The following is a 14,546-nucleotide window of genomic DNA, read 5'->3' as shown; positions in this document are numbered from 1 at the left end:
GACACGATAAACATTGCAAGTGTGAATAAGGAATTGTTTCTTCACTGTGTTAGTGCACCACTTCCAAGTCACCTCCCTGCTCCTCCTTAAATGTAGTCTGGATTAGGTTTGACATCATCACTTTCCTTTAAGAAATAATCTGACCCAGAGACAATCAGCTACCTGTTGGAATATATATATATATATCAGTGAGGGGAGGGAAGGGTTAAATGGTGAGAGTAGAGCCTGGGGCAATTTTAGGCCTGCAGCTTAACCCAGGTTGCTAGGCACGAACTGCCCTTGTACCAAATGCACCAACAGTGAGGAGTCAGCAGCCTAGCCTAACTGCTGTGGGGGGAGCATGCTAGTTATGCATTGGCCAATGCTATTTGGCTTGTTCCATGGCAAAAGGTCACCATTCTCCTTCACTTGATATTCCCTACCCAAAGGACATGATGTCTTTCCTTGTGTTAGCTTGTGGTAGTGCCCCATTTGCTTGTGTTTTGAAGACTGTTGACCCTTGCTTTTGAAAGGCATCTGTGTGACCAAAACTGTGTTGCTGTTTCTCCTGTAGCTTATCATTGTGGCTTGTGACCAGGGTCAGCCACCGTATGAGACCATGCAGCCTCTCCAGGTGATGCTGGATGACATTGATGACAATGAACCCCTCTTCATGAGACCACCTGTAAGCAGAGCCATCCATCCCACTTTCATGGGGCAGAGGTAGGGGCAGAGAGATGGAATATTAGATCCTAGGGCACACTGGAGTTCATGAGATAGCAGACAGCTAATGTGAGGTGAGAACTACCCACAGAAACAAATTTTCATCTGGCCTACCCTGAGTCATCCTCACTGCACTCTGGGAGTTGCATTGGTCAATGATGTTTACTCTAATGAGGGTTTTATGTGTGCATGTCTAATGTTCACACGTTAAAGCAAAGAGGAAGAAAAAGTCTCCTATCCATGAGATAGTTCTGTCTCAGCTTTTATTGGTATTACACTGTACCTTTTTTCTGTAACATCCCTTCTCTTCTCTCTTGGTCCCTTTTGCAGAAAGGTCACCCCCAGTACCAAGCACTCTCTGTTCCTGAACACTCCCATCCTGGAACCATTGTAGGGAATGTCACTGGTGCTGTAGATGCAGATGAGGGCTCCAATGCTATTGTCTACTATTTCATAGCAGGTAGGGTGGCTTCCCTCCCCCTAGGTCTCTTCAGGGAGAGGAGGTTACATTCCTGCTTTATTTTTGGTTTAAGTTAGTTTTGAAACAATACATGTTGATATTACAAGGCTGAGAGGTCCCAAGTGTCATGCATCCTATAAGAGAAAACTCAGTATGTTTTGTGAGCTGTTTGGCGTGGGAATGTATCATACTGATAATGTATCATGAAATAAATGTAAATGTATAGAGCCAGGTGGCTTCTTTATATAATGTGTTCCTGGAGTTTCTGTAATAGACCCTAGGGCTGTGCAAAATTTTGCCCGGCATTTCATTTTGAAGCTGTTTTGATGTGGTTTGAACTCAAAACAGCAAAATTGAAATGAGACAAAAGCCTTCAAAACAGCTTCGAAATGAAACAAGGGAACTCAAAATGTTTCAAAAGTTTTTAAATGTTTCAAGTTTCAAAGCCAGGCTTACTGGCTTCAGTGCTGGTCCCAGCGAGCAGCATCCGCCTCCTGTCATCTGGCAAGCAGATCGGAGGCTCGCCCACACTCCATTGGATAAGCTTCGTTAGAGTACAGCAATGACACACCAGGGACTCTCCAGCCCAAATGCCTAAACACCCATTTAGAGCTGGGTTGACTGGTGGTGACATTTGACAAAGACCAAAGGAAGGCTAAAACTTATATCTGTGGCACATTTGTGAGATTCTGTAACCACTCTGCCACCAGGCCCTAGTACAACTCCTGGGGAGGGGTATCTGGATAGGAAAAGACTGGGAGAGGGCCTGCACTGGATTTCTGTGCCTGCTTGTACTCTCCTTCCATATATGAGCCCAGAAGTCCAAATCTAGGTGAGAAGCGTTAGTTAGGGCAAAGATAAGACTCACTTGGATACAATTCAACCTTTCCAGCTGGCAACAGGGAGAACAATTTCCAGCTAAGCCGGGAAGGGAAGCTGCAAGTGATGAAAGACTTGGATCGAGAGAAGGAGCTCTACCACTCTATCATTGTCAAAGCTTCCAGCAACAGAAACTGGACACCACCCAGAGGCCACAGGGCAGGCCAGTTCCAGGCCTGGGACCTCAGCTCAGACCTCACACTTCAGGAAGTCCGGATCTTTCTGGAGGATATTAATGATCAAGCGCCACGATTCACTAAGTCGGAATACACTGCAGGTATGGGGTAATGTTACGAAAATGTGTCCTGCTATTTGGATCACTTCTTTTCTGGGGTGAAACTATAAAATAACAGGTAGGATGTGCAAACTCAGATCCTGAGTATCCTCGGATAGCAAGGGCCCCAGGACCCCTGGAAGGGAAAACTGTACAAGAGGAAAAAAACAAATTTCTCCAAAAAGAAAGTGGAGGGTACTTGAAACAACCTGCCAGATCATCTCTGTCTCTATAAGCTGGCACACTTCATAGCTAGTTACAATCTACTTCTATAGAGGAAACACAAGATAAGTAAGGAGACTTCTGATTATGGGGTTATTATGGGAAGTAAGGGGTGTTATCTCCTCTTCGGAGGAACAGAAGGTGACAGGTGTAAGAAAAACACCTCCTTACAATACCTGTGTACTCTCAGATGATAATTATAAGCTCAGCTATTTGCCCACATCATAAACATCCCATCCTTTTTCTTTCTTAAAGGGGTTGCAACAGATGCCAAGGTGGGCTCAGAGTTGATCAAAGTCCTAGCAGTGGACGCTGATGTGGGCAACAATAGCCTGGTTATGTACAGCATCCTGGGCATCCATTATATCAAGCAGCACACCAATGACTCAGTGGAGGTGGCCAGTGTCTTCAGCATTGGTGAGTAGCTGTAGGGCCCTCAAGCAGGGAAGTTCTCACATCTCAGTGATTTCAGACAGCACAGGTGTCTGAAGTTTCTCACTCATCCATGGAGTGCCCAAAACTGTAGGTAACCCAGCTCCTAGGGAAGCTTATAGGGGCGCCTTAGGTTTTCAACCAAATATTCATGCTCTGTGGCGCCACAGCAGTTGCCCCATAGCAATCAGCTGATGAAGCTGCACTGATTCTTTAGGAAGATGCACTGTATTAATGGAGAACACCTGCTCCTTTACTCTTTCTTTTGAAATTGCTTCAATAGACCTTGGCTGGGAATTGAGCTCAAGTGTAAGTGTTGCTTGAGTGAGGATGGGAAAGCCCCAAGTCAGGGATAACATGCTTCCCAGTTGAGGATCAGATTGTGTCATTCCCAGCTTGGCCCTGCCAGAGCCCTGGCCTGGATAGCACAATTTGATGTATTTATTGCTATGCTTGGGCTAATTCGTGACTTGTCATGGTCTCTTCTCAAAGGTACTTTTGATGGGATCCTGCGAACCTTTGACCTCTTTACAGCCTACAACCCTGGCTACTTTGTAGTGGATATCATGGCTTTAGATCTAGCTGGCCACAATGACACAGCTATAATTGGAATTTACATCTTGCGAGATGACCAACGAGTGAAAATCATCATCAATGAGATCCCTGACAAAGTGCGGCAGTTTGAGGAGGAGTTCATCAGTCTGCTCTCCAACATCACAGGGGCTATTGTCAACACAGATGATGTGCAGGTAACAGTACCATCTGGCCCATGCCAAGTACTACACCCTGATGCACTAGTGCACCACTCACACTCTCTGTGATACTAAGCATGGGGTAGGAAAGCACCATGCTCGAAAGGGTTATGTTCACAACTAAACCATGCTCTTGGAGATGTCCACTGGAGTTGTCCTGTTGGAAATCCAAGGGTGAGAAGAATGGGTGCTTCCTCCTTAATAGCTGAAGAGACCCCATGTTTTATATGTAACTACTTTCCAGATAGTAGAGCATGTACCCCTCTTCTAACCCTCATAAGCTCTAATGGCCACAGTGAAGTACCCAGTCCTCTGCATCATACTTGACTGTCAGCCTGGCTCTCCATAGATAAGCTAGCACATTTAAAGACAGCCAGCAGGGAGAACATGTGATCCTTGTGATTATCCATTGGTTTGGTGGATAAACTGCAGGAGCATGTAAACAGGAACATCCCCTTGTCATGGTCCTGGAAACAGGAAATTGCTTATGGGAGAGGTAAGAGCTTCCCTCACATTATTCTGCAGGTGTCTTACACTCATGCTACTAGCAGAACTCCTTAGCACTTGTATAAACTTGAGTCTTCAACATGCATTTCAGAGAAAAACTAATGTGGCTGTATGGTAAGTAAATAACATTTTACACAGACACAGGAGGATGTGACTAAGTCAAGGTCTAAAAGCAAGTCAGTGACAGAGCTGGGAGTAGAAGTCAGGAGCTTCTGATGTCCTTCTCTGTTCAAATCACTATGTCCTTGCAAGCATTGACAGCAATGCATCCTAGGACAAAACATGTTTCTTCATGTAGAAGGAGGAATAAAGGCACAACAGACTAGTGCAAACAAGTAGGAGGAGCCAAATGTTTCCAAGAGGAAGTAATCTCTGTTTGCTGGCTAATGGTTATATACCTCCTTTAAACTGGGTCTCAGCCTCATAGCTTAGGACTTGAGAATTTCTGCCAGGAAAACACAAATCCCTGGCACATACCTGGAGTGGCTGCCAAGAATGAGGCATGTAGCCAACACATGTGTTGTGGACAATCTGCTCCCTTTTTTTTCTAGTTCCATGTTGACAAAAAAGGCCGTGTAAATTTTGCCCAGACAGAATTGCTGATCCATGTAGTGAACAGGGAAACCAACAGGATCCTGGATGTGGAGCGGTAAGCCATCGTGTCTATATGCATTTATGAGGGAGGGAAGACAAAGCAGGAAGAGGGTCATTCATGTATCAAGAATCAGTAAGGTGCACTTATACCTAAGGATATTTCATAATTAGTACAGTGTTGCCAGCAATGCTAGGCCTAGTGCATTATTCTGTATAGGCTTGTGCTTACTCTTACAGCATTTGAACAGGCGTCATTGAACACAGGTCTGATCATGACTGGTCAATATAAAAAAAAGGTCAGATTGTGTTCAGCATCATGTCAAACTTAGGCATGCTGTCCCAATCTCTAGGTCTGCAAGGATAATGAAGTAGATATTACCCATGGTACATTGCCCTAAAGCCCATGATGGCTGCCTTATCTCCATCAACAAAAACTTCTGCCAGCAAAGGTCAAGATGCACTTTCTGGAAAACATTAGCTTGTCCCAGAGTCTGGTTATGAGAGCAACAGTTGGGTCACTGCTGGTGGCCACAGTTAAAGAAAAACTAATTATGGCACCAATCAAGCCCAAGGTGTGAGCTTTACCTTATACATTCCATTATATTATGTGGTATTGGGGAATCTGTGCATTGCGTTGAACTGTTAAAAATTCATTTTCAGTCTTCAGTAAAAGAAAATGTCCCCTATCCAAAATATTTCCTCTCTTTCTAGAGTGATTCAAATGATTGATGAGAATAAGGAACAGCTGAGGAATCTCTTTAGAAATTACAACGTGCTGGATGTGCAGCCTGCTATCACTGCTCGGGCCCCAGATGATCTCTCAGCATTGCAGGTAGAAGATAGTGTCCTCTTTGAACTCCTATCTACACATACTAGCAGCCCTTTCACTTCCCAGCAGATAGGTAGGCATAGTTACTCTGCCCACTCATGTAAGTAACACCAAAAGAAACTGCTTTTCTCTAGGGTAAAGTTACACATTACATTTAGATCTTACTAAATCTGTGGAATGTTAAATGGTGCTAAAGTTAAACTGTGTTATGAGGAGGTGCATGTTAAGGGTTAATACCATTTCTTACCTGTACAGCTCTGACTTGCCACTAGAGGGCAGGTGAGCAGGGGCATAGCTAGGAGCCAGGGCCTACCTGTGCTCTATTCCTGCTCTGGGTCAGGGTGGCAAAATGGCTGGAAGCAATGCAGCCTCGGATGCTGAAGGACTGTAGTTGCTCTTTTTATTTCTGTGGAGCAGATTGAAGTGACTTTAACATGAGCTAGATTGCATGGCCCAGAGTTAACCCTCACCTGAAGGTAGAACTTTGAGATGCTCAGAGAGCACTTGGCACAAGTTAACATGCTCTAACTTGTGGACGGGCACATTTTTAGTGCTCATAGTATGGTCTAAATGGAACATATAACTTCACCTATGATTGCCTCAATAGTGCTTCGTTGAAAGAGGAATATGGTATTTCCTGGTTCTGACATCAGTTCAAAAGAATGATTTTCCTGTGACTCTTTTGTTGTCCAACAGAGTGAGATGAGTTGACTTAATACCCAGGTTGCTCTATTGCAAGCACTAGCAGATGGTCCACCATTCCTTTTTACAGCATGACTCTTCTCCCTCACCCAGGGCTGCCTAAAACTTGGAAACTCTTTCTCTTGTATTAATATAACGGGACACTTGTTTGCTCTAAGTAAGCAGCCCAGCTGCATGTTTGAAGTCACTCACATGTACTAAAAATCATTTGTTTGTTTTTTCCTAGATGGCAATAATTATCTTAGCTGTCCTCCTCTTCTTGGCTGCCATGCTCTTCATCCTCATGAACTGGTACTACAGAACAGTGTAAGTGACCTCAAGGCCCTGGGATTGCAGGAAAACTCTATAATATAACTAAATGTAAATGCTTGGCCACCATAAGGAAAAATAAGTCAAAACAATAAGCTGACACAATAGCACATGATTAGTTATTCTTGCAGTCTGGGTATCTTGGACCAGTGGTTAATGTAACATCCTGGTAAACTGGATCTTGGATTGCATGAAACTAAGGGCAGCAGTTTCAAAAGCATCTTGGACTCCTATAATGTATATGTTATAGAACATTACCCTGTGAACCTAGAAACAAAATCTCTTACCCTCTCCTGATATCAAGAACCTGTCTGCAGGGACTAGAAGCATACATCTTTTCCAGATGAGACAGTCCAGTCAAGGAAAGAAGCCACCACCTGAGCTAATATGTTGCTTTTGAAAATGCTCTCAAAACACAGGCTTTTCTTATTTTCTAAGTGCTATGGTTATATATAGGGAAAGGATTTCAAACACTGTTCCATTGCATATGCTTGTTCCTTGGTTTTACACATCTCTCCTTTAAGGCTTTCTTCCTAATTTCAATTTATTGTTAAGAGTTTTTTTTGTTTCTTTGTAGACACAAAAGAAAATTAAAAGCTATTGTGGCTGGCTCTACAGGTGAGAGATTTTGGGGTTCTTTGTTGGCATTATCTTGGAAAAATGCAAGCTAATACACGTGCTGGGGGAATAGTGTAAAACACACACACACAGATTTGATATGAGGGAAGAATTCAGGAATCTGTAATATCAAAAGAGACATAGGGGTGATAATGAGAGAGGAGTTTGAATTACTGTGGTTTCTTTCAGATTGCAGGGGGCTGATCTATTCTTCACATTTCTTGCTCCAGGTAGAGTAGATGTGTGCTGAGAGTCATTCTGGTGTTGATATTGTTTGTTATTCAGCCAGTATAAACATCATGGTTAGAGGCCTGCAGGTAAGGCCATATGAGGAGAGATTGAAGGGACCTGAATCTCTTCTGCCTCCACAAGAGAAGACTGAGAGGTGATTTTGTGGCTGCCTACAAATTCATCGGTGGGGGGGAGGGAGAGGGATAGGAGATACTCTGTTTCCTAGGGCACCCCTGGGAGTAACTAGAAATAACAGCCACAAACTGACAGAGAGCAGATTCAGGTTAGACATCAGAAAGAACTTATTTACAGTAAGGTTTGCCAGAATCTGGAATGGGCTTCCAAGGGAGGTGGTGCTCTCCCCTACCTTGGGAGTCTTTAAGAGGAGGCTGGACAAGCACCTGGCTGTGGTCCTCTGACCCCAGCACTCTTTCCTGCCTGGAGTAGGGGGTCAGACTCAATGATCTGCTGAGGTCCCTTCCGACCCTGATATCTATTAATCTATTACGTTTGGCTGATGCATTTCTCAAATAAAACCACATTTTTTCATTCTTTGATGAAATGACCAAAAATTATAACTTATACTGTGTCCAGTTCTGGGCACCACACTTTAACAAGGACATGGACAAGCTTGAGAGAGTCCTAAGAAGACCCACCCTTATGATCAAACTCTTATGCAGCAAACCATACGAGGAAAGGCTGAGGGATCTGGGGCTCTTCAGCCTGAAGAAAAGAAGGATGAGAGGGGACCTGGTTACACTAGGGGAGTACCTCAATGGCTTGATGAGCAACTGTTCACCAGGGCACCTGAGGGGAAAACTAGGACTAATGGCCACAAAATCCTAGAAGACCGATTCAGGCTCAACATTAGGAAAAACTTCTTCACACTCAGGGTGTCCAGACTATGGAATAAGCTCCCTCCAGAGGTGGTGCAATCATCTACCCTGGAAAGCTTCAAGATGAGACCAGACACTCACCTTGCTGGTGTCATCTGACCCTAAGTTGTCTTTCCCACTTGGTACCTGTGGCTGGACCTGATGATCTTCCAAGGTCCCTTCCGGGCTTACAATCTATGAATCTATAAATCAGTCTGTAACCTTCAACCTTTTTCAGGAAACCGAGGCTTCATGGACATCATGGATATGCCAAACACAAATAAATATTCCTTTGATGGGTGAGTCCTCAGCACGTTTGGGTGGGAGAGAGGTCTCTCCAACTTCACTCTAGAAGACTGAGTGAGAGGATTCCCTGTTAGTCTGTAGGCAGAACACATGTTTTAGGACCCTCATTGGTTTCTGCTAATATTTCCAGTACAAAGCATCTCAGCAATCACTTTCCTCTGAAAGCTGGGATTCCACAGATTGCTAGGATCAAGAAACACCCTAAAATCATCTAGATGAGAATCTCTTCTGAGCAATGTATGGCATGCTTTTTAGTAATCCATCCCCATCATCACCAATACACTCCTGACTTGTGAAACATGGTGCTGGAAGGGCACAAGCACAGAAGAAGTTTGAATTTCTGTGGCAGTAAATAGAGACACCTTCATGGACAGGTGCAGAGCAAGTGATTTTTGCCTGCAGTTATCAGTTGGCCTGGTGGTGTAATTGCTTGATCAAGGTGTGTAGATTAGTTCATGCAGAAATGCCCCTTAATGTAACCACAACTTGCGGTCAGAGGAGGGTGAAGCAAGGTCATGTTCCAGTTGTGGGGGAAGGAGGGAAGATGGCATTGCCTGTTCTGGGATTATTGAGGGGGAGAGAGGGGTATGGCAAGATTTCAAGAAATTACCATTTCTAGAGAACAGAGGTGGGCAGGCCTTGTCTTACTGCCCCCACTCACTAACCCCACCCCTTGTCCCTCTTTATAGAGCTAACCCTGTGTGGTTAGATCCTTTCTGCAGGAACATGGAGCTGGCAGCACAAGCAGAGCATGAAGATGACTTACCTGAAAACCTAAGTGAAATCACAGACCTATGGAATAGCCCAGCCAGGACTCATGTGAGGACCCTTCTTATTCTTGCCTCAGGGGATGGAGAGAGAACTCAGCCTGAATTCTCAAGGGCCTGGTTGTTTTCTTAGGATTACCTGTGCAGATCATTGGTAATCCCATTCCAGTCAATAAGGTTACACCATTGTGAATAAGGAGGGAATTGTGCCCCTGTGAATCTCTGTGGGCACCATATAACTAAGTTAAGAGTTTAGTCAAGCTTCCCACACATGGTCCCATGAGTGTATCATTTCCCTGCTCCCACTGGCCTAAGCCCTGATCACAGCCTACTGCCTAATCTACTGATTTGTTTTACTGCCTTAGTTTACTGATCATTGATCCTTAGTTTAGCACTGCTATACGGCCTTGACCGGGGTGGGCAAAATGACCAATACAGTTGGCAGCCAGACTCCATTTCCCAGCAGCCCCTGCCCACATGGCTTGTGCCAGTTTCCATGGAGACCCCAGCCACATCTGCATGGGAAAGCTCATACTGGGGTTGCCATGGAGACCAGCCTCAGCCGTGCAGGCAGCAAGCAGTGCAGGAGGCTGCTCTGGAGCTGCTGGGAAGGTAGGATGGGGGCAGCTTGCTCTGGAGCCCAGGCAAAGCCACGATCTGAAGCCCTGCACGCTCCAGGCAGATATGTACAAGCAGGGGATGGCGGCTGTGCCCCGGCTCCGTCAGCAGTGGCGTCTTGGTCTGGAGCCGGGGCAGAGCTCTGGTCCCCTGCTTGCGCACCCCTGTCCGGAGGGTGCAGGCTACAGATTACAGCTCTGCCCTGGCTCTGGACCAAGCTGCCCCCATCCCAAGTTCCCAGCAGCTCAGGAGCAGCCCCCCTACCCTGCTTTGCTGCATGGTTTCCATGGCAACCCCAGCCTGATCTTTCCAACCAGGTGCAGCTGGGGTCTCCATGGAGACTGGTACAAGCAATGCAGGCAGGAGCATCTGGGAAATGGAGTCCTGACTGACCAGATGTGTACCGCAGGCTGGACTTTGCCTGCCCCTGGCCTAGACTGATACAATCATTCCAAATATGGTAATATTTTGTGATATGCACTTAAGATCTTTTATTCTTCTGCTTAATACCTCAAAAATTCTTTCCCCTGGTGTTAGATTTGCTCAGCAGTCATGTATTGTACATTGCATTGCTACTGACACTGAACTTGCTGCACTTGCAAGGGGTTAAGCCTTAGTGAAATCAGGAATGATGTACATAGGTTTTGCTTGCAGGCTGCAAGAGGGCATAGTGAACTGGAAAGGGAACACCAACAGGAGAGCTGACCCCAAGAACGGGGCTGGTTCTGCCTAAATTCTGCAGATGTTGTTTTCAGAAGCTTTCTTTTATTATAGGGAACATTTGGAAGAGAGCCCTCTGCTGCCAAGCCCGAAGATGACCGTTACCTGCGAGCAGCCATTCAGGAATATGATAACATTGCCAAACTAGGTCAGATCATGAGGGAAGGACCCATCAAGGTGAGTGGGGCTAGCTTCCTCTGCCTTTATCCAGGAGCCCCCATCACTTACCACCAGTCATTATCCTTATCCATGAAGACAGCAGAAAAGGAAACAAGAGGTTACCTCAGGGCTTCATATTCCAGATTAGCCTGTGCTACCTCTTTTTTAAGACCAAAACCTAGGACTGTCCAGTGTAGTCCTTACATATGTGTCACTTGGGGATTCCCAAGGAATACAGCTCTGAAATTGACCTGGGTAGACATAGCACCACCCTGAAGCAGAAAAGCCATTTACGGCCTCCACCTGTTGAAAAAATGCAAAGGCTGTGCGGCAGGTGCCATATTTAATGCTCATTTCCACCAGATTGAAACAGTGTTTTCATTTTTTTAAGTACCACTGGGTGCCTCAACACATGTGATTTAATGCACAATAGCCTATTTTACTGCACATTAAAGTGCCACGTAAAAAATGTGCAATTACGCTAATGTGCAATAAAGGAGACTGCTGTGCATTACATGTCACTTAAAAATGTGTGCTTTTGGCGCTGTGCATTAGGGCAGCCTAATGCACATTATTTAGTACCTCACATATGTTCCAGGAGTGCGGAAGAGGATGCGCTTTAATTAGAGCAGCTCTTGGAACCACTCTAATTAAAGCTCCAATGCTTCTCCTGTATCAGCGCTTAAAAATAGTGGTGGGAGCACTTAAATTAAAGTTCATTTGGCATGTCCATGCTCCCGGTTTTAAGCACAGGGACACTGATACATGAGATGCAGGAGCCTGCTGGAGCACAGCAATGGTCATGCTGCATCAGACTCAGTTAATCGAGACTGCTCCAACACACTGGAATTCCAGCACATCAGAGCAGCCTCCATGCTCGTGTATAGGCACCCGAGGCACTAAATTTAATGTGCATTAGGAAAAGTGCATGGATGCATGTGTAGATGTGCCCACTGTGAATAGTTTTGTTTGAGGGTAGGATTATTTTGGGAAATGCCTGGCTGGTTCCTCCTGGATGTGGTTGGTTTTTCACCCAGGGAGTTTCAGAGTTTGGGGATGAGGGAAAGGAGCCCATGCATAACTTCCCCTGTTGCCCCTTCCATCCAGGGCTCTCTCTTGAAGGTGGTCTTAGAAGATTACATGCGGTTGAAAAAGCTGTTTGCCGAGCGGATGGTGCATAAAGCCACCACTGCCAGTCAGGGGGACCAGTCCTCGGTCACTGAGGTAGAAAGTGTGTGTGCATAGACTTGAAAAAAAAGGCTTGCTGTGCCCTCTGGGATGGAGTGTCTTTTTCTATGCTTTTGTCCTACTCTAAACTCTGTTGGGTGCCCATCAATGCCCCCCTCTTTCTTTGCCCTATCGAGTTATGTTTGCTTATAACTGCCACCTCAATCAGACAGGTGCCAGAGACCTCCTCTCTCCTCTCACCTAAGGACAGAGATACAAAACACTGCATTGAACTAGCCCAGAAGACTGTTCCAGCAATATCCACTTTCTTGATTGTCTCAGCTCCATGGTGCTGAGATGTAATGATACTTGAATACTGCAAGGCTGTTGGAACATCCCTCACCAAAGAACATCTCTCAGTATGAGTCTGGCAACAAGGCAACTATTTCCTTCAAAACTCTCCACACTGACACTCCTTTCACTCCCCAGTTATTATGTAAGCCCCCAACTACCTGTCTGTTCCCCCTTTACCCAGCTTGCTGTTTGTTCTTTGGAACGAGCATTTAAAATGCACTGCCCTGATCAGGCTAGTTGGTTGAGTGGACTTTCTGTTTCTGCGGTGCTCTGCTCTCCTGCAGTGGCACCTGCTCCTTTAGCATCTTGTTGGGTGGCCCTCTTCCTCTTTCCCCTCATGTATTAGAGTCTCTCATGTCTGTAATCTTTGGTTCTCTCTCTCTAGGTAGCTTCATCCCCTCCCTTCAGCTCCTTCCACCATCATGATGAAGCACTCCCAAATTTGTGTCTTATCATGCCTAGTTTCACATATCCTTGTGGTTTTCCCACTATAGTCTCAAACTCAGTCTCTCTCCAAAGTGTGGCTCCTCATTTTTCTCCATTTGCATCTCTATTTTACTTCCCATTAATCATCACTGTGCACGTCATCAGTCAGACTCACCATCTCTGCCATTCAGCTCCTTCTCCCTGCCATCCAAACTTTGACTCACCTAAGTTGTTTGTTCTGTAGGATACTGTCCAATATCCAATCTTCCCCCTCAATGCCCATGGCTAAGCCTGACCAGCAGCACTTGGTCAGGCTCCCCTCCATCAATACACTAACCAGATTTTCAAAATACAAAGTGAGACACAGCTGGAGTACTATGAACAGGGCTTTAGTGAGGGAAGTTAGTGGAGAAGTAGCAGAGTGAGAGGCCCCTTTCCCATCACCACCCCCCTCTCAGTATGGAAATCCAGGGCACATTACAGAAAAGAGTAGGAAATGGGAGACAACCCTTTCAGCCTCTGCGCTCTGTACTGTTTGCTCCCAGTGTCAGCTACACTCCCAAGACCCCAGCTCCACCCTGATTTTTACTTTCCTAATTCTCTTCCTCCTACCTTGACATCCTTATTCACACGCACAGCCCTGTTCACTAATGCTCAGTCATACTGGCAAACCCATCCCCTCCCAGTTATGGTTCCTTCATTCAGGCCCCTCCCGACTTTCTTCCATCCACCCTCCCTCAAGGCCTGCCCCAGAAACCACTCCCCTGCCCAACCACCTTAAAAAACAGTCAACATATGCTATCAAAAGGCATCTATTTCTATGTATTCTTGAGGTAAAGTCTCTGTGAGGACCTCCAGTTGGAATCTCCCACCTAAACTCATCCTGTCCTTCACAAGACTTTAAATGACCAGCCCTCCAAGCTCACTATGGCTCCAAAAGCCATGTAAAGGCATTACTGTGATACAAACCAAAATCGTTTTTAAATAATTTCTTCTGTAATCTGCTTGAGGATGGCATTCCCACTATCTGTTTGTACCATCTAATACCACAGGGCCCTAAGACTACCATTACAATACAAAACAAATAAGAGTGAATGAAGATTAGAGGTTTGATCAAGGCCCAGCTCCACTTTCTGGTGATGACAGGAGAGTCTCCCACCTTTTAGTTCCCCACCCAAAGCAGAGGAGATTTGAACCTTTGTCTCCCATTTCTCATGAAAATGTTTTCATTTCTGTGGCATGGGCTAGGTGTTACCTGAGCACCTATCAGCCTTTCTTTTGTAGATGGCCCACCAGACAGCCCAGAGGGAAAGATATGTGGGGCCAGGAGGAAGTGTACTAAGTAGAGGGTGTCTGGCTCAGAAGGCTGTGCACAGTCCTGGAAGGGAGCAAGTTCTGGGTTTAGTCTCAGCATGATAATTGCCATGACCTTTATATTAAATGCAAATTTTAGCCATGTCATTAGGGGTAGGGGAAGTTATTTCTAATGCTATACCTGTCACCCTGAGCCAGGCACCCTCTGCCTTCTTTTCTTCCTGGTTGCACATGTCATCTCCTCTTGGCTGCCCAGTGGGAGGACACTGTATAAGGTGCTTTTAGAATTTCCTAATCTACAGCCTGGTGATTAATCACTTTGCTAGGAA

General features: G+C 45.5%; 1 protein-coding gene across 1 annotated transcript in view; it reads left to right on the top strand.

Moving 5' to 3' along the window:
* CDH23 (cadherin related 23) overlaps positions 1-14,546 on the top strand; it is a 408,502-nt gene that overhangs the window by 392,331 nt on the left and 1,625 nt on the right. The window contains exons 50-62 of the mRNA XM_090058715.1: positions 554-664; positions 1,033-1,162; positions 2,055-2,318; positions 2,793-2,954; positions 3,462-3,718; positions 4,780-4,877; positions 5,534-5,654; positions 6,580-6,659; positions 7,240-7,280; positions 8,625-8,685; positions 9,382-9,511; positions 10,852-10,974; positions 12,064-12,180. Coding sequence (XP_089914841.1) covers positions 554-664; positions 1,033-1,162; positions 2,055-2,318; positions 2,793-2,954; positions 3,462-3,718; positions 4,780-4,877; positions 5,534-5,654; positions 6,580-6,659; positions 7,240-7,280; positions 8,625-8,685; positions 9,382-9,511; positions 10,852-10,974; positions 12,064-12,180 — 1,695 coding nt within the window. The remainder of the gene's footprint in view (positions 1-553; positions 665-1,032; positions 1,163-2,054; positions 2,319-2,792; positions 2,955-3,461; positions 3,719-4,779; positions 4,878-5,533; positions 5,655-6,579; positions 6,660-7,239; positions 7,281-8,624; positions 8,686-9,381; positions 9,512-10,851; positions 10,975-12,063; positions 12,181-14,546) is intronic.

The sequence above is a fragment of the Crocodylus siamensis genome, chromosome 7 (genome assembly GCF_052110815.1).
Source record: "Crocodylus siamensis isolate JL-2025a chromosome 7, ASM5211081v1, whole genome shotgun sequence".
NCBI lineage: Eukaryota > Metazoa > Chordata > Crocodylia > Crocodylidae > Crocodylus > Crocodylus siamensis.
Note: the sequence above shows the minus strand (reverse complement) of the source record. Positions and strands in the feature narration are given on the sequence as shown.